This window comes from Rhinolophus sinicus, linkage group LG14 (genome assembly GCF_036562045.2).
Source record: "Rhinolophus sinicus isolate RSC01 linkage group LG14, ASM3656204v1, whole genome shotgun sequence".
NCBI classification, from domain to species: Eukaryota; Metazoa; Chordata; class Mammalia; order Chiroptera; family Rhinolophidae; genus Rhinolophus; species Rhinolophus sinicus.
The window spans coordinates 41364241-41383523 of NC_133763.1; the positions used below are offsets into that span (position 1 = coordinate 41364241).

The 19283-nt window shown below is 37.2% G+C and overlaps 1 protein-coding gene and 1 pseudogene across 4 annotated transcripts in view; one reads left to right on the forward strand and one right to left on the reverse strand.

Annotated features, from left to right (window-relative positions):
- The first annotated feature begins 139 nt into the window (after window positions 1-139).
- The window catches only part of GPSM2 (G protein signaling modulator 2), a 49025-nt gene continuing 29881 nt past the window's right edge, over window positions 140-19283 (forward strand). Inside the window, exons 1-2 of one of the 4 annotated variants that reach the window (XM_074319030.1) lie at window positions 140-420; window positions 5643-5691. In XM_074319030.1, coding sequence (XP_074175131.1) covers window positions 5651-5691 — 41 coding nt within the window. In that variant the 5' untranslated portion in view covers window positions 140-420; window positions 5643-5650. Of the gene's footprint in view, window positions 421-5642; window positions 5692-17709; window positions 18015-19283 lie in introns of all 4 variants that reach the window. The other 3 variants (XM_019730541.2, XM_019730544.2, XM_074319031.1) reach the window with 3 other exon arrangements.
- On the reverse strand, window positions 7279-8256 carry LOC109446781 (phosphatidylinositol N-acetylglucosaminyltransferase subunit C; annotated as a pseudogene).

The window sequence follows — 19283 nt, forward strand, 5'->3', positions numbered from 1 at the left end:
CAGTGCCCCGCCCCCCCAGGACGGGCCGCCCCGCCCCGCCCAGCCCAGCCCCGCCCCCCGCGCCCGGCCATTGGTGGGTCCGAAAGACGCGGGGCGTTGTCGGTTTGAATGGGAGCTACCGGCGCTGCAGCGCAGGCGCAGAGGAGGGGAGCGGGAGCGAGAGGGCGGTGCTGCGGGACCCTTGGGTGGCGGTGGGACAACGGGGCAGCGGAGGAGGGACCTGGGAGCTCTGGCTCAAGTAACCAGCCGGCAGTGGGGGCGGGGGGCGCGCGCCTGCCTCCTGCGGTGCCCCTGCCTGGCCAGGCGCCCGCGGCGCGCAGACCCGCCGGGGGGTGGGGACGCCGCCACCTTCCAGTCGCCCGAGGCGGCCGCAGCTTCGCCGCGTCCACCGCGCTCTCTGGACTCGCCGACCCGCGGGAGGTGAGTTCTGAGGGGCGTCTGAGTGCTCCCCGCGGAGGGAGGTGACAGGGAGTGTGTGGCGTGAGGGGGGCGCGTCCTGTGCTCAGGGTCTGAGGCCACCGCCTTTGTTCCGGGAGGGAGGAGGCCGCGGTGGTCGGCGGCGACCCGCGCGGCGGGTGCGCGGCGTGGAGAAACCAGAAACTCGGGGTGAGGAGCAGCTCGACGCTCAGCTGCTTTCTTGTTGGAGGTTTTTAAATGCGAGTGAAGCTTAAGAGCTTCGTTCGCTAAAAAGTGTAATAAGGACCCAGTGACTTTTCACGTATTCGCAGTGTAACAAACGGTTGACTAAAAACCCGAAACTCCGTGGAATTAAATCCGAGGCTGATTGCATCCACCTGTAGTCGTGAGTTGACTCTCTCTACCCGGCAGTTCCTGGTTTGGTTAAGCACCTGCGTTTCCCACCTTCAAATTCAGGACCTTTTGGGCACCAACCTGTCGATTTGCCACAGAAATTGATAGTCGCTGCAGAAAAGTTTCAGTAAGCATCGAATGTTACGAAAGCCTTTTCCTAAAAGCTGTAGAGAATCTTCGACTAGTAAAAAGTGGAGAATCAGTCACCAATTAGATCCTTTTAAGTAGTATCATTGGAACTCAAAGAAAACGAGTAAGGATGGAAATTGTATTTGCCTTAATGCATAATTTAACCCTAGCGTAGAATTAAATGAAGTAGGTTCTTGGCTTTCCTTTCTGTCGGCTTGTCGTAGAGTCTCTAGTGGTGTGTGCGGGAAGTAACACAGCAACTGAGCTGAGTTTTCAAGCGGCCACTGTAGAAGGGTGCAAGGAAGATTTCCGGCCTGATAATAACCAACGTGATCACCTCTGATAAATACCGCTCTTGCTGGGGTTGTCACTATTGGAGAAGCAGCTTTGGTTGATTGTTTGGACGTGAGTAAGCAACATGAAGAAGGGAGGATCACTGCTGGTGACACCAGTGTGTGTGAGGAGAGTGGGGCTGGGGTGAGGGACAGTCTCCTACCTACTCTTCTTTACACCTTACAAGGATACGTTCTAGCAAGCTTTCTCTGGCTGCTATTTATAGAATAAGGAGTGGAGCAGATACAAAGTAAAACATTGTGTGAAGTTGTAGAGGCATTTCCCCCAAATCTTCTTTGGCTAGATAAGCAATTGTTCTTAAATCAGACATTCAGTGTTACAAATATTATATTTTTATATAAATCTCAGACTTGGTACTAGGCTAATTACAACAAAGATAGGATATAGTGCTTTTAAAATGGCCTTGTTCTTAAGCATAAAGTATTTCTGAGATTTACCCTAAAGATAGAATTTTGTAATTAGTTCTCTGGAATTAAAAATTGAAAACCTAACATAGATTTAGATTATTCTAAATTTATTCTAATTAAGATGTTCTTTTTTATAACAATAACAGTAGCTATTATCATTATTGCTACTATAATTTGTGGAGTACTTTTGTTAAGTACCAGAGCCAAGCACTGGGTTAGGTGCTTTATAAATCATCACAACATTGTTCATTATGCCCAGACCAACTCAGAGAGTTTAACTAGCTCAAGATCATATAACTAATACCATGTTTCCCCGAAAATAAGACCTAACTGGAGAATCAGCTCTAATGCGTCTTTTGGAGCAAAAATTAATATAAGACCCAGTCTCATTTTACTATAGTATAAAACCGGGTCTTTAACATAATATAATAATATAATCTAACATAACATAACATAATATCGGCTCTTCTATAAGACCGGGTCTTATATTTTTGCTCCAAAAGACGCATTAGAGCTGATTGTCTGGCTAGGTCTTATTTTCAGGGAAACAGGGTAAGTCACTGTGCTGGTATTCAAACCAGGGCCTGTTCCCAAAGCTCGTGCTGTATTGCTTCTATGCGTTTGTTTGAATCTCCTCCAGGTCTCTGGATTCCATTTGGAGGGACATAATCCTACTTTTAAGATGCTTTTGTGTAGGTTTTGTGTTTTGTTGTTAATTACAAAGAAATATTTCAGTCTTTATTTTAGGACAACTGTCTTCCTTTCAGTACCTTATAAGGCACATAACAATTTCAATATCCTTTTTATTCATCTTTATAGGAACGGTAAAAAAGAGTAAAACTTTCCTGAGTTATTTACATGAATATGAATGTACTCTTTACTGCGGAGGAGCAATGTACTCAAGTACGGTTTTCTCAACATTATAGGATTCTTTGCTGCTTCATAGCTTTGTTCTTCCCAGGCAAGAACTCAAAAAAGTTTGTTAAGTGCAAAGCAATTTGCTCGGTGTTACGAGATGGAGAGAAAGCTTCTTGTCAACTCTAGTTGCTTTTGAAGTTTTTGCAGTATCTTCTGTCTCCCTGTCCTGTCTGTTGCTGCCAATTTATTTTCCTGACACAGATCCAACTTTGCTATTCCTTTGTTGAAAAAATTACAAGGTTCTCCATTACGTAAATACAAGGCCAAATATGTGCTTCAGCCACATACAGATTCAGAGTCCCTCATAGTTTAGTACCTACTTAGACTTGTCTTTCTCTATTCTTACTTAACCCAGTCCTGGCACACATTCTGTGCGTTCCCAGCTTCTTTTGCTCGAGTCATTGCCTTCATTTGCCTAATAAGGTCTACTTATTTCAAGGTGCAATACAGATTTCCTTGCTTCCAAAAAACTTTTGTTGGCCCTTTTTTTTTCACCTGGAATTATTCTTCTTATATCATCTAGTAACATTATTGAATTGAATAGAATTATTTTTCCACAGAATAATAATAACTTTTGGAAGAAGACAGTTATATTTTCTCATGAAGAATTCAAAATTCAAACTCTCTAGGGATCATTTTTAGGCATTTATAATCCTTTTGCATTTGGAATTTATTTCTGTTTAAAAATGTATTTGAAAGCAATTTTGCCGTTTAAAAGTCTTGTTACGAGAACTGATTTATTGTCATTTACTAACTCAAGAACAATGCTCAGTAGAAAGGATCACTTCTTTTCTACTTCACTGTTGAGTTTTTCATATATGAGTTAATTGATTTAAGCTGATGGCTGATCAACATTGGTAGTCATAAATGGCTGTGGGTCATATTCTCTGGTGAGTTGGTAACCAGTTTTTCTCATTGTTTCCTAATAAGTATTTCTCTATTGTTTTCTAATAAGTATTTCTCTTTTTTTTGGCATAGTAATATTTTCATAAGACTATATTTTGAATTTACTTCTTTGAGCACCTATTAATTGCATCATGTTGGTCCAATAATTTGTATAGTCCCTAAAAAGATAAAAACAAACAAATATGAATACTTACATTTATTAACAAACAATTACAGACCAGAAAGGGCAAAGACGAATACATATTTAGGACTATTATTGTTATTGTTTTTAAAGAAATTGGGCTTAGTGTGAATGGTCAGTGTTTTCTTGTGATCTCCTGGTCTTATAACCTGAGTAGTTGTTTGGGAAGCATTAAAAGTATAATTGGGGTTGGTTAAAATTTAGAATGTCTTTTTTGTGTGTATGTGTCCTTCTGTCACCTTGATATATGTAGTATGTCTATGTATTCAGAATTTTGTGTTTATAATACTTAACTAGAAATTATTTTTCTTATGCAAATGTCTAATCGAAACCTTCAAAAGGTTATTAATTTTACTTACGGATTGAAAGGGCCATCTCTATTTAAAATTGCTTTATAGGAGGGAAAATTAACATTTATGTATTTGTAAATTCTGGGCTTCAGTTTGATGAGGAATAAAACCAACTAATAGGGATAAAAGTGATACATAATATATCTAATAAACATACATAAGACCTTTTTCCTTTAGTTGAGCATATTTATATTCTCAAATGTAAATAAGTAATTTTGTTGGAGCAGGACTTTTGATTCAATAGCTGCTTCCCAGGGAAAAAGGTAACCAAGATTAGGGATTTTACATAAAAATAATCTTTCTTTTGTCCTTGAAATTTTTAAGCAGCTGCTTCATCCTCGATTGAATTACACATATGATCACTGAAGACAATAATTGCAAAACAGCAGTTTTAATGATTGATTCAGATGAACTCAATGTATATAATTTGAAAAATAGAGCCCCGTTCTAGTTTACCACCCCCAGAAAAGCATTCTATGTTCAGCTCCTTCCTGACTTATCACGGGCTGCCAAACCCTAAGACACTAAGGCTGCTCATGCAGTCATTGTATCTACAGTGTTTGTGTAGAGCTGTTGGGAAACTACTGTGAACTACAAATATTCAGCATTTCTCATACAGATACTTACACACTTGCCCTTTCTCACTGTTTAGTAACAATCCTAAGATGAAGGCTTGAAGCATTCAAATCTCTGTCTTCTGGGTTACATTTTGTTTTAGTATTTATCTAATTGAAATTTCCTATATGGCTTTTATTAGTGTTTTGGTTATCCAGGGAGCATAATTCTTTGGTGTCCTTTTAGCTTTATGTGATGGATAAAAATATAAATATTTCTCACCAAAAAAGGAAGTTTTACGTATACATCGCCCCCCGCCTTATTCGTGGAGGATATGTTCCAAGACCCCCAGTGGATGCCTGAAACCATGGATGGTACTGAACCTTGTATATAATATGTGTTTTCCTATATGAACATACCTTTTCACTTAAAAGAAGCACTTTAAAGCTTCTCTTTGGCATATCTGAATTGCTAGCATCACTAATGCTTGCACTTTGGGGCCATTCTTAAGTAAAATAAGAGTCACTTGAACGCAGCTATTGCTGTCAATCTGATAACAGAGGCGGTTGCTAAGTGACTTAAGAGGTGGGAAGCATATGCTGAATTAAGGGGATGATTCACACCCTTGGCCGGATGGAGCAGGTTGGCCCAACATTTCATTACTCTACCCAGAACTGCATGAATTTTAAAACTTATGAATTGTTTATTTCTGGAATTTTCCATTTAATATTTTCATACCGTCGTGGACCGCAGGTTAACTGAAACTACAGAAAGCAAAACCTCCGATAAGGAGGACTGCTATAGTTTAGTTGTTTAGAATGGTGAGTTTTTAGGTATAAACATTTGAAAACATGAAAAGGAATTCATATATTACTGAAATTGTTTTTGGATTATACTATGAAACACTTACATTCATTGTTTTGCATTTTACATGTCCACAGCTCTGGACCTGATTTATTTTAATCTGCCAAGAATAAAAATGAGTTTGAAATTAATAGTGCCTTTACTTTGCATGTATTTGATATCTTTCAGAATGACCCATGAGAATTTCATATACACTTGGGAATCCTTCCAACTGGTGGTACGCCTCTAAAATATAGATTTATTTGGAATCTAACCATTCTAATCTAGTAATCTAAGTTTACTAGAAAAAGATTGTAATAAAATGTGTGTTTAATTAGCAGTGGCACCGTTAGTTACCCTAGGCATAACATCTAAACTAACTTGGCCTAACATCTCATGGACTAACATTGATTGCTGTAATCTTAAAGATTAGAAAAAATAAATTAAGATTTAAACTTAATTGAAATACATACTTTAGGATTATATATTTGCTCAAAGAAAACTTTAGCAATAGTTTTTACACCATAAGCTAGTAAATTCTCCTATCTGCAAAATGACAGAGGATAGAATGATCTGTGAACTGAGTACTATGATTGTTTATTACTTTGAGGTTTTAATTTACATTTGATATGTAAGACAATTACCAGTTAACACTAAAATCATGTTCAGCAAGATAGACAGGTATACACACACACATAATCTTGCGTTATCTTTAGTTCACAGTATTATGCAACTGTTTGATTATATTATTGGTTTACAGATTGAATATGTTGAATAAAGAATCAGGACTGTTATGCTTTGCTTTAATTTGTTTCTCCTATTGCAATTTCTCTTTAATTTGGCAGTATATTGTTAAGATTTTTTTTTTTTAATTGGGGAAGGGGAACAGGACTTCATTGGGAAACAGTGTGTACTTCCAGGATATTTTCTAAGTCAAGTTGTTGTCCTTTCAGTCATAGTTGTGGAGGGCACAGTTCAGGTCCAGGTCCAGTTACCGTTGTTAGTTGCAGGGGGCGCAGCCCACCATCCTTTGCGGGAGTTGAACTGGCAACCTTGTGGTTGAGAGGATGCGCTCCAACCAACTGAGCCATCTGGCCTTCCGGGAACTCAGCAGCAGCTCATTGGCTTCATTCTAGTTGCAGAGTGCACAGCTCTCTGGCCCATGCGGGAATCGAACCAGCAGCCCTGTTGCCCAGAGCTCGCGCTCTAACCAACTGAGCCACCCGTCCGCCCCTGGTCCAGGACTTTTGTTCGGAGTTTTTTGATTACTGTTTCTTTTTCATTAGTAGTTATCAGTCTTTTCAGATTTTTCTGTTTTTTTCCTGATTCAGTCTTGGAAAATTGTATGTTTCTAGGAATTTATCCATTGCTTCCAAGTTGTCCAATTTGTTGATATATAATTGCCTGTAGTATTTTCTTATAATTCTTTGTATTTTTGTTTGTGTTGGTTGTCATGTCTCTTATTTTTTATTTTATTTATTTGGGCTCTCCCTTTTTCTTGATGAATCTGGCTAAAGATTTGTCAATTTTGTTTATGTTTTCAAAGAGCCAGCTCTTGGTTTCATTAGTCTTTTTTTTTTTTTTTTTTTAATGGATACATTGTTTAATATATAGAAACCACATCACTTCCTTTGTCACAGTGACTAATAAATGGGAGGCGGTCATCCCGGAGGGCCGCAGAAAGCTTTTTCATTGGCCAAGCAACAATAGAGTAGCACCTTCACCACCCAAGCCTTTGGTTAACTTTTTCCTTTGATCTATGTTTTCCCACCCACATCAGCCTGCAGCATCCAGGATGGAACTCTGCCTTCAGATGTTAATCTAGTTGGGAGGCTAGTCTATTAGCTTTCCTTTCTAATGGAAGGGGGGGTCCTAACTTAGCTGAGGAACCTGGACAAGTCTTTGATCTCAGACACATCCCAAGGCCGATGAATGTTTTCTTTAAAAAGCTGCAGGCTAATGAGGTAGAAAGGGCAGAGACAGGAGATGGATACCAGCAGAAGGGCAAAGAGGAGGGCGCCCACCAAGCTGATGGACAGCAGGCCTCCCAGGGCCGACAATGCAAAGAGCAGTGTGACTCCCGCGTAGCTGCAGGGAGTGTGCGCCTTCAGTTTCTTCTGCAGCGTGGGCCACAGCAAAAATCTGGATGGCACACGTCACCATGATGAAGGCGTGCAGGGACCGGGGCAGGCGTGGGGCGAGGCAGACAGACGCACAGATGGCCATGTTCAAGGACAGAGTGCTGGACACAGTGGCCGCATTGGCGCTGTAATCGAAGAAGACCAGGTGGCCTAACGGCATGAAGACGGACATGGCGTAGATGGTGTCGGTGCTGACAGACTCTGGCAGGTGAGTCTTCAGGATCGGCGATCGTAATGAAGACCAGTGCGCTCCTCACGTCGGCCCGCGCTTCCTCCGTCCTTCACCTTGTCCTTCACCTCCATCGATAAGATGAAGCAAAATACAGCCAACCAGAGAAGAAGCCAGGTCCGTCCCAAAAAGCCAGTGGGACGCCAGAAGACCCTCATCCCTATACCGCCAGATGGCCACAGAAACACAAACACTGCACTGCTGCTGCACGGCCCCAATGGACTCAAACACCACAGCCCAGGACCAGTGCTGGGGTCCTAGATGTTTTTCCCGAGCTCTTCCAGGAACCGCCGGTCCATGGAGTTGTTGGGAGAGGGCTCTCGCTCAGACAAGTCCTTCTGCCACCTGATCTGCATGTTAGTTCTAGGTTGGACACACATTGTCCTTCCCCTGGAACTCAAGCCACTTCTGTTTCCTGTGCAGAAGTCCACGTGGTTCGCCTTCTGTATAGAGTTCTGAAATAAGACCTCTCTGGTCATTCCATGCTGTGTTCTGATTGATAACTGTGCCAGCTTTCCTTTGTTTTCAAAGGCAGCAACCTATAGGCTAGGCCTGCAGTCTATGAGTTTCTTCTCTGAGGTCGGACAACACAGCCAAGGTCCTGCCTGCCAGTTTGTAAGGGCACAGCTGTGACAGGGCAGCCTTCTGCATTCTTCCCCATCCCGGGTGCTGGGGGCTCATTAGTCTTTTCTGTTGTTAATTTAGACTCTTTATTTCTGCTCTTTATTATTTCCTTTTTTCTACTCACTTTGGACTTTGTTCTTCCTTTTCTAGTTCTTATAGTTATAAATTTAGATTGTTTACTTGAGATTTTTGTTGTTTCTTGAGGTAGGCTTATACTACTATAAATTTCCTTCTTAGAATTGCTTTGGTTGTGTTCTATTGATTTTGGTCATTGTGTTTTCATTTTCAGTTGTCTCACAGTATCGTTTGATTTTGTCCTTGATTTTGTTTTTACCCTTCATTGTTTAGTAGCGTGTTATTTAGCCTCTATGTGTTTCTGCCTTTTTCAGTGTCTTGTAATTGATTTCTAGTTTCAGATCATTGTGGTCAGAGAAGATGCTTGACATGATTTCAGTCTCCTTAAATTTATTGAGACTTGTTTTGTGGCCTAACATGTGGTCTATTTTGGAATATGTTCCATGTGCACTTGAAAAGAATGTATATTCTGCTACTTTTGGGTGAAATGTCCTAAAAATATTTTTTAAAAGTCCTAAAAATTAAGGCCATCTGATCTGTGTCATTTAAGGCCACTGACTGTTTCCTTGTTGATTTTCTGTCTGGATGATCTAGCCACTGATGTCAATTGGGTGTTAAAGTCCCCTAGTATTACTGTATTACTGTTGCTCTCTTCCTTTATGTCCTCCAATATTTGCTTTATATATTTAGGTGCTCCTTCATTAGGTAAGTAGGTGTTTATTATGAGAATTATATCTTCTCATTGAATTGATCCCTTTATCATTATGAAATGCCCTCTTTGTCTCTTGTTACAGTCCTTGTTTTAAAGTCTGTTTTGTCTGATATAAGTATTGCTACTCCAGCTGTCTGATACAAATATTGCTACTCTGATTTGTGTTTCCATTTGCGTGAAATATCTTTCCATCCCTTTACTTTTAGTCTGTGCGTGTATTTCCATCTGGAGCGGGTCTCTTGCAGGCACTGTATGTACGGGTCTTGTTTTATACACTCAGCCACTCTGTCTTTTGATTGGAGCATTTCGTACATTTACACTTAAAGTAATTATTGGTAAAAATGTAGTTATTGCCATTTTATTGTTTTCTAATTGTTTTTGTAGTTCTTCTCTGTTCTTTGCTATTCTCCTGCTCTCTTCTCTTGTATGTTGACTTTCTACAGTGCTGTGTTTGGATTCCTTTCTCCCTCTTTCTTGTATATCTTTTGTAGATTTTTGGTTTGTGGTTACCATGTGCTTCATATATACCAAGCTGTTTTTATAGCAGTCTATTTTAAGTTGATGGTTGCTTAAGTTTCAATACCGTGTTTCCCCGAAAATAAGATCTAACTGGAAAATAAGCCCTAGCATGATTTTTCAGGATGCTCGTCATATAAAATAAGCCCTACCGTATTTCCCCCAAAATAAGACCAGGTCTTATATTTTTGCTCCAAAGAATACATTAGGGCTTATTTTATATGACGGGCATCCTGAAAAATCATGCTAGGGCTTATTTTCCAGTTAGATCTTATTTTCCAGGAAATGCGGTACATTCTAAAATCACTATAATTTTTATTCAACCCCCTCCATGTTTATAGTTTGTCATTATTTTTTACCTCTTTGTGCGTGTTTGTGTGTTTACCCCTTAATTTATTGTTGTATAATAATTACACATGATTTTCCTATTTTTTCCTTTTAACCTTTGTACTAGCATTATAGTTGGTTGATCCATTGCTTTTACTGTTGGCCTTTGTCAGTGAGAATTTTTTTCTCTCTTAATTTTCTTAACATTTTGATCATTTCTTCTTTAAAAAGTCCCTTTAACATTTCTTGTAATAGTGGTTTAGTGGTGATGAAATCCTTTAGTTTTTTCTTGTCTGTGATCAAATGGAAATCTTGTAAACATTGTTGCTGCTTGACCTTTGCCTCTCTCATCTAGTCAATGGGCATTGTTTTCATTTTTTTCTAGGTACTCGTACCCAAATTGCGGAGTGAAATACCCAGCCATTTTTGAACTTGTCTTCCCTTGCTTTAGGCACTAATTTCCTGTACATTAGACCTGTATTCTGATGTCAAAATAATTTTTCTTGATTTTAATTGTCTCTTCATCCCCTGCCATGCTAAAATCAAGTTTTAAAATTTGTCTGTTGGACTCTGTTTACTATGTCCTTTGCTTTTTCTTATATTCTTTTACATAAACTTCCTAATTTTACCTTCTTACTCTTGATTTGTATTGTTCCTTATATTTGCCATCTTTTTTCCACTTTTTTCTTGTTTGTTTTTTTGTTCCATTTTTCTGATTTTTGGTTTTTATTTATTTATGTCTTTCCCACTATATCTTTCAGATAAAATGTAATTAGATATAGGAGTTTGAATTCGGTGTAAGCCATAGTTAGTCAGTTTAAAGTAAATTACTGTCTACTTACAGGTACATAATTTGACAGAAAATAACCAGTTTACCTAGGGTAGTTACTTGAGTTTATTTTGAGGTGGAGGGTGGTTATTTTGGCATCATGTTTTATTACCCCCATTATTACTATGATGTGTATTTGTTACTATAACCTGTATTATGAATTCTAATATAAAAGAACTTCATGTTAAATACATTCTTGATTCTTCCTCAATATTTATCCCTACTCACATTGATAAAGGAATCTCTGACTGAATCTGACTTGAAACATTACAACTGAAAGGGATTTGGAGAATTTGAGTATTGTACCTTAGAGGGAATTATTAGGATGAGAAGTTTGAAGAATTTTGATTATCTAACATGGAGGCAAGACAAGTAAGTTATATTTATTGCCCGAAGGGTGTTACCAGTTTATTGAGATACGTAAGTGAAAGAATAAGACCAAAAGTTATTGGCATTTGAGTTGCAGTGTGGAGTAGTTTAGATAAATTGATAGAAGATCAAAAGACATATATGTATCTGTCCATCCCCTATTTTTCCCTAAAACCTAGTTTGTAAATACTTTTACTGCCAGTGGAGTAAAGCTGGGCTAAGATTTGTTTCATCTGATTGCATACGTTGGACAGTATGCATAAATTTCACTTATAATGGGAGTCGGCCTTTTTGACTTCCTAATCAGGTAATTAAACATGAGGCAATCAGAGTTATGTACTTAGTTCATCTTTCTGTATGCTTCTGTCAGTTTCTAGGATATGGAAAGAAATTATTGCTTTCTCTTTATTTTTCTATGGTCAGAGCAAAAGATTCTGTGAGCTACGTTTTGTTAGCAGTGAGGTTTTGGAGCATTGTTTTTTAAAACCTTGGAGATGCTATTAAGGACATATGTGTCCTTTGCAAATTACTAGTTACAAGTCTTAATGGAGGTTGGAGGCTAAACTTGGTGACTTAATAGTTTTTCAAACCTATAATTTCCATTCCATTTCCTGATCATGTCATTAAATTTTCTTACCCTAATGAACAATTTGTAATATATGTGTTGCAAATTTTATTAGTGTTACACTAGCAAGATACAAAATGTGTTAAATATGAAGTGGGTTTATTAACTCCATATAGTTTGGAGCATGAAGGAACACAGTGTTACTAAATTGGTGAGAGAGTTCTGTAACATGAATCATTGAATCAAGAATTGCTTGTTTGGAGGTTGCCAGTTCAATTCCTCGAGTCCCTCAAGGGATGGTGGGCTCCGCCCTCTGGAACTGAGATTGAACACGGCACCTTGAGCTGAGCTGCTGCTGAGCTCCAGGATGGCTCAGTTGGTTGGAGCGCATCCTGTCAACCTCAAGGTTGCCGGTTCGACTCCTGCAAGGGATGGTGGGCTGCACCCCTGCAACTAGCAACGGGCAACTGGACCTGGAGCTGAGCTGCACCCTCCACAACTAAGACTGAAAGCACAACAACTTGAAGCTGAATGGCACCCTCCACAACTAAAATTGAAAGGACAACAACTTGACTTGGAAAAAAAGTCCTGGAAGTACACACTGTTCCCTAATAAAGTCCTGTTCCCCTCCCCCAATAAAATCTTAAAAAAAAATAAAAAATAGAATTGCTTGTTTGGGCAGCTGGTTGGCTCAGTTGGTTAGAGCGCAGTGCTCTTAACACCAAGGTCACCGGTTTGATTCCCACATGGGCCAGTGAGCTGCGCTCTCCACAACTAGATTGAAAACGACAACTTCACTTGGAGCTGATGGGTCCTGGAAAATCATACTGTTCCCCAATAAAAAATAAAATAAAAGAGAATTGCTTGTTTGTTCAGTAAATAATTGTAAGATAAGAACTGCTGCCTTGTTATGGAGATGGTAATGTAAGAGTGACTTTTTTGAGGATACTCTTCTTTTAAGAATAGTAAAACCATATTATAAATTGTCCTTAGTAAAATGGTGAATAGCATTTTCTCTGTCTTCTTGCTTGTTTTAATTATTTTAAAAATGGTTCTCTATGCAGTCTTTTAAAAAATTATTTTTATTTTTTTATTGCCATCTTCCCACCCCCTCTTTCTTTGGCAGTCATCAGCTTGTTCTCTGTGTCTGTTTCTGTTTTGTTTTTTTCATTTATTTTGTTTTTTTAGATTCCACATATATGAGATCATGGAGTATTTGTGTTTCTCTGTCTGACTTATTTCATTTAGCATCATACCCTCTAGTTCCATCCATGTTGTTGCAAATGCCAAGACTTCATTCTTTTTTATTGCTGAATAATATTCCATTGTATGTATATACCAGGGTGCCAAAAAATGTATACACATAACGTGTATTAATCTTTTGTTATCCGTATATATTTTTACAATTTTAATACAGTATTTTCCTTTTTAAAATGTGTATACATTTTTTTGGCACCCTCTGTTGTGTGTGTGTTTGTGTGTGTGTGTATGTGTATACCACATCTTTATCCATTCATCTATTAATGGACATCTAGGTTGCTTTCATATTTTGGCTGTTAGTAGGAATGCTGCAATGAGCATAGGGGTACATATATCTTTTCAAATTAGTGTTTTGTTTTGTTTTTTTCTCTAAATAAATACCCAGAAGTAGAATTGCTGGATCCTATGGCAGCTCTATTTTTAATTTTTTGAGGAATCTCTATACTGTTTTCTATAGTGGGTGCACTAATTTACAATCCTGTTAAGAGTGTATGAGGGTTCCTTTTTCTCCACATCCTCGCCAACATTTGTTATTTGTTGATTTATTGATGATGGCCATTCTGACAGGTGTGAGATGATATCTCATTGTGGTTTTAATTTGCATTTCCCTGATGATTAATAATGTTGAGCATCTTTTCATATGTCTATTGTCCATCTATTATGTCCTCCTAGGAGAAATGTCTATTCAGGTCCTCTGCCCATTTTGTAATTGGATTGTTTTGGGGTTTTATTGTTGTTGTTTTTGGTATTAAATTGTCTGACTTCTTTATATATTTTGGATATTAACCCCTTATCAAAAATATCATTGGCAAATATCTTCTCTCATTCAGTAGGTTGTCTTTTTCTTGTATTGATAGTTTCCTTTGCTGTATGAAAACTTTTTAGTTTGATGTAGTTTCATTTGTTTATTTTTCTTTTGTTTCCCTTGCCTGAGAAGATACATCAGAAAAAAATATTACTAAGAGCAATGTAAGCGAGTTTACTGCCTATGTTTTTCTCTAGGAATTTTATGACTTCGGGTCTTACATTTAAGTCTTTAATCCAGTTTAAGTTTATTCTTGTATGAGGTGTGATCAGAAGATATGGTGAGTGTTTAAATAAAAAGAATTTATTACAGTAAAAGACACATTATCATTAATCCCCCTCAAAATACTCCCCCTCGCTTCAAATACACTTATCCCATCGTGCTTGCCACTTTCTGAAGCAGTTCTGGAAGTCCTGTTTCATTGAGTGTCTTCATCCTCCATCATGACAACGCTGTGTGTTACACATCACTTCTGGAATGGCAATTTCTGTCAAATAAAAACATTACGGTATGTTCTCATCCACCTTATTTACTGGAGCTGGCACCGTGCAACTTCTGGCTCTTGCTCAAAGTCAAAATGACCATGAAAGGTAAATGTTTTGAATTGATTCAGGACATCGAGGCAGCCGCCACAGCACAACTAAAGACATGAAAGAAAACTTCCGTAACTGCTTCAGAAAGTGGCAAGAATGATGGGATAAGTGTGTTCAAAGTGAGGGGGAGTATTTTGAGGGGGATTAATGGCAATGTATCTTTTACTGTAATAAATACTTTTTAATTTAAACATTCACTGTTGTTTTTGATCATACCTCGTATGTGGTGTAGGAAAGCAGTCACTCTCATTCTTTTGCATGTATCTGTCCAGTTTTCCCAACACCATTTATTGAAGAGACTTTTTTATCTGAGATTTATCTATTGTTTTTGCCCCACTGTATATTCTGACCTCCTCATAGATTAATTGATCATATAGGTGTGTGTTTATTTCTGGGTTCTGTGTTCTGTTTCATTGATCTATGTGTCTGTTTCTATGCCGGTACCATGCTGTTTTGGTTACTATAGCCTATAGTAAATATAGTTTGGTATTTGATATCATGATGCCTCCAACTTTGTTCTTCTTTCTCAAGATTTGTTTGGCTATTTGGGGGTCTGTTGTGGTTCCGTCTAACTTTTAGCATTATTCTAGTTCTGTGAAAAATGCCATTCACATTTTGATAGGGATTGCATTGAATCTGTATATTGCTTTCAAAGTACAGGTATTTCATCTCTGGTTAAATTTATACCTAAGTATTTTATACTTTTTGATGCAATTATAAATGGGATTGTTTTCTTAATTTCTTATGATCGTTTGTTATTGGTGTATAGAAACAACATATTTCTGTATATTGATTCTGTATCCTGCAACTTGACTGAACTAAGGTATTTTGCAAGTCCATTTATATATGTTTATTAATTTGACCACATATGTACATTTTAATAATTATGAAGTTAATCTATTTTTAAATGGTTAGTAAAATTTGGGATTTCATTGTGATCTCATGGATGAAAATATATTTCATTTAAATTATGATTTAATTATAATTTAAATTAATTCTAATATTTCACCTTTTGCTCCATTTTATAATTAACAGCCTAAACCTCAAAGTGGCTAGTGGAAGACAGTTTGGTTGACAGTTTAGCTGTTGTGTAGCCTAGATGCAAATTGGAGCTATTATTATGAATATCTACACTAATTCTCTGTAATAGTGTTTTATATTAAGGGAAAAAAAGGAACAATGGAATTCTGAACAAAAGGCAAAGAGATTTGTTGAATTAATAGATGCTACCTATCTTTTCATCCTTTCTAAGATACTTTCTTAAGATAATGCTTCTTTGTTGGCCATGAGAAGGGATAAGAGAAATACTATTTTGTGTTTCTTATGTGCCAAACTGGTTATTAATATGAAAACCTCGTTTCCTCTAGGAAGCTTGTCAGTATTCCCAAGGGTGATCCTTTCCACCTTCTTACTATTCTGTGTCCTACTAACCTCGCTCTAACTGCTTAATTAACAAAGCAGTGGGTGTATATTATTTAGAGTCTAGTTCATGTTATAGCTGCAATACTTAAAAGGATGTTATGTGAAAGAGGAATTGAGCGTTACTGGATGGCAGCAAAAGGAAGAAATGGGTATAAATGGCAAGATTGCTCAAGTATGTAACAATTTCCTAAAAGGACAATTCAAAATTAGGATTAGCTGCTTTCTGACCTTCCTGGACTAAATGTTGGACTAAGTGACCTTTAGGGTTTCCTTCCTGGGTAAAATGTTGGACTAAGTGACCTGTAGGGTTATTTATAACACTGAAATTTCAGGACTTCATCATCGTATCTATTAATTTATATATTTATTAATAGTGTCTATTAATTTATTTACACACACATATCTTAAGCTTACTTTGTCTCTCTCAACTGTTACCTTAAAGGTTATATCCGATGATCTGTAGTTTCTTTATGACATACAGATATGGGAATGGATTCATTTTTATTTATCCTAATTAGATTTTGTGTGCTTCTTCAATCTGCTAATTCATGTCTGCAATTCCGAAAAATTGTCAGTCTTTTATTACTGAAGATTTTGCCTTTACTCCTCTTTGTTTTTCCTTCTAGTACTCAAATTAGACCTGTGTTAGTGCCTCTCATTTTGTCTTCCTTTTCTCTGAACTGCTCTTTAGTATTTTTCATCTCTTTTTCTGTTTGTGTATGTCTGCATTATTTCTTCACATATTCTTATAGTTCACTCATTCTCTCTTTAGCTTATCTTCTGTTCTGTTTAACCAAGTACATTGAGTTATTAATTTCAGTGTTCACAGCAAATACTTTCGATAGTAGCCAAAAAATAAAAATTCAAAACACTGCAATCCAAATGCACATGAACAACAGAATGAGAAATACATTTGGTATTCAATGGAATATGATACAGCAATAAAAATATGCAGACTGTAGCTATGTGTTACAGTAAGTGAGATAAATCTCAGAAACATAATGTGGAGCATAAAACCATACAAAACGAAACGATAAATTATTTAGGCCTATACAGATATTTGAGGCAAAGTTACAAAGACAAGGGAATAATGAGCAAAATTCAGTTTAGAGATCACCTTAGAGGGGAAAGAAAGGTTATGGGTTAGGGTGAGGCACGCACCCAGCAGACTTCAAAGGCAGTGGTAATGTTTTTTTATCTTAAACCTGGGTGGTTTTATATAAATATTTGTTGTCATTCTACCATACACATATTTTCTAAATTTATTTTGTATCAATTAAGTATTAAGAAAAACATTTTAAAGACCTGAAAGAATTTAAATAGAATATACTTTGAGAGCAAGTGAATACAAGTCTGACCTAATTACCAGCACGAATATCTTCTTGGAAGAAATGAATATATAGAGTTTAAAATCGACTTGTTCAAATAATTATTGACTTTTCACTTTACTTGTTAGCAGTTTTCAAAAGCTTAGAGTGTCATAATTTTGTTTTTAGATACTAATATACATATTTTGCATTTGTTTATAATAGAAAATATTACATAAAATTATTGTATTTCAAACCAATTTTAAAAATTAAACTTAAGTGTAGGTCTCAAACAAATCTCATATATTCACATCCTTATTTAGAAGCTTCATGGTGACAGCTAAGCCCTTTGCTGTTTTTCTCCTGTGATTGACATGACAGCAGTCTGGATTTAGCTGTGTGATTGTGTGCAGCTTTGGGTTACTTTAGGTTATTCTTTGAAAATAGGACTTCAAGCAAAGCATCTTGTATTCCTTTTGCAGAAATGTTGCTGAAGTGCTGCTGAAAGGGCCAGAGATGCCAGGATTTGGGACACATTTTGAACCTTTAAGCTGTCTGACATTGACCTCCTTTCATTATTAATAAAGAAGAAGCAGGAGCTTAGGATGTATTAACACCAACTCATTAATGTACTAACCGGACAATGTTCTGCAACAATTCTACATTGTAAAGAACTGGACTGGCACAAAATAAAGTAATTTCATATTATACTCAGCTTATAATATGACTCGATGGAGGAAAATTTGATAAGCATGAGGGAAGACCATTCTTTTCATGTTCGTTACAGGTAAGACTGATGCTTTCTTAGTGGGTGATTTTTAATCCTTATTTAAACATGTATTTAACTCTGTATTTACATGATCATTTAACTCTGATCATTTCAGATTTAAACTTGAAAATATTCAAAATACACCAGCCGTAGTTAGTGTCTCCTATAAACAAGCTTTTCTTTTTGTTGTGGTAGTTCTAAGTTTTTATATCATTTCTTTAGGAAAATGGTAGTAGAGACCAATTATGTACTATATTTTGTTTATTACTGTTCTGGGAAGAGTTTATGAATAGTTACCTTTCATTTTTTAACTTTATATAATGCAAATATAAAATTGAAATCTACTTCTAAATCTTTGGGGGTAAAGGATGGATTTTTGTAATGTCGTCAGCTGAATGACCTAATTTTTGTGGTATAATTTGTAAGTGGTAATCTTTCTGTGTGAGCTTTTTAAAAAATTGGGAGAAAAAATGGGTATTAATATTGGAGTGGGGGGGTATTTTCTAAACATGATAAACTAATAGCCAGTTTAATAGTTACTGATAAAATATTAATGATATTTCTCATACAAAGCAAGGATATCTGCTCATTATTATTTAACACATTCTGGAAGTTCTGGTCATTGCCCTAACTCCTAAATGAAACACAAATATAAATATTAGAATGGAAGAAATGTAATTTTTAGTAAGGTGATTAGATACTAATTCTTATCAGAATTCTTACAAGTTAATAATAAACATGAGAACTTACAGCAATGAATATTTGAAATCTCTAATGAGTGAAGGTATTTAAATCTTAGATGTCCTAACATGTTTAGGAAATAGTGAGACTTACTGTCCTTTGGAGCAGGTGGTTCATCTTAGGGCATGGTGCCAAGGAAGTTTATATAGGTCAGGTGAGTGCATTTTTATTAAATATAAAAAAGTTTCAAGTGAAAAATTGGAAGACATTCAGCATAATTAAAATGAGCTTGTAATATATGAAATGCCCTCAGTCTACCTTTTTGGGCATGGTTCCAGAAACTTACGTACCTTCTAACCTTCTCACTCTGTTTCCCGCGTGAAGCCTTGATAGTTTTACCTCCGAAATGGTGCTTGGATTCATCTACTCACCTGGCTCCCCCCCCCCCCCCATAGTTCAGGCCCCCATGGGCTTCCCTGTAGACTCCATTCTCCATTCTTATTCTCCTGGAATTCATCTTTTTAATTTGCCACTAGAGGGCTCAGTCTAAATACACAGAGCTAACCATTTAACCATTCAACCTCTGCTTCATCCCTGTGGTGGCTG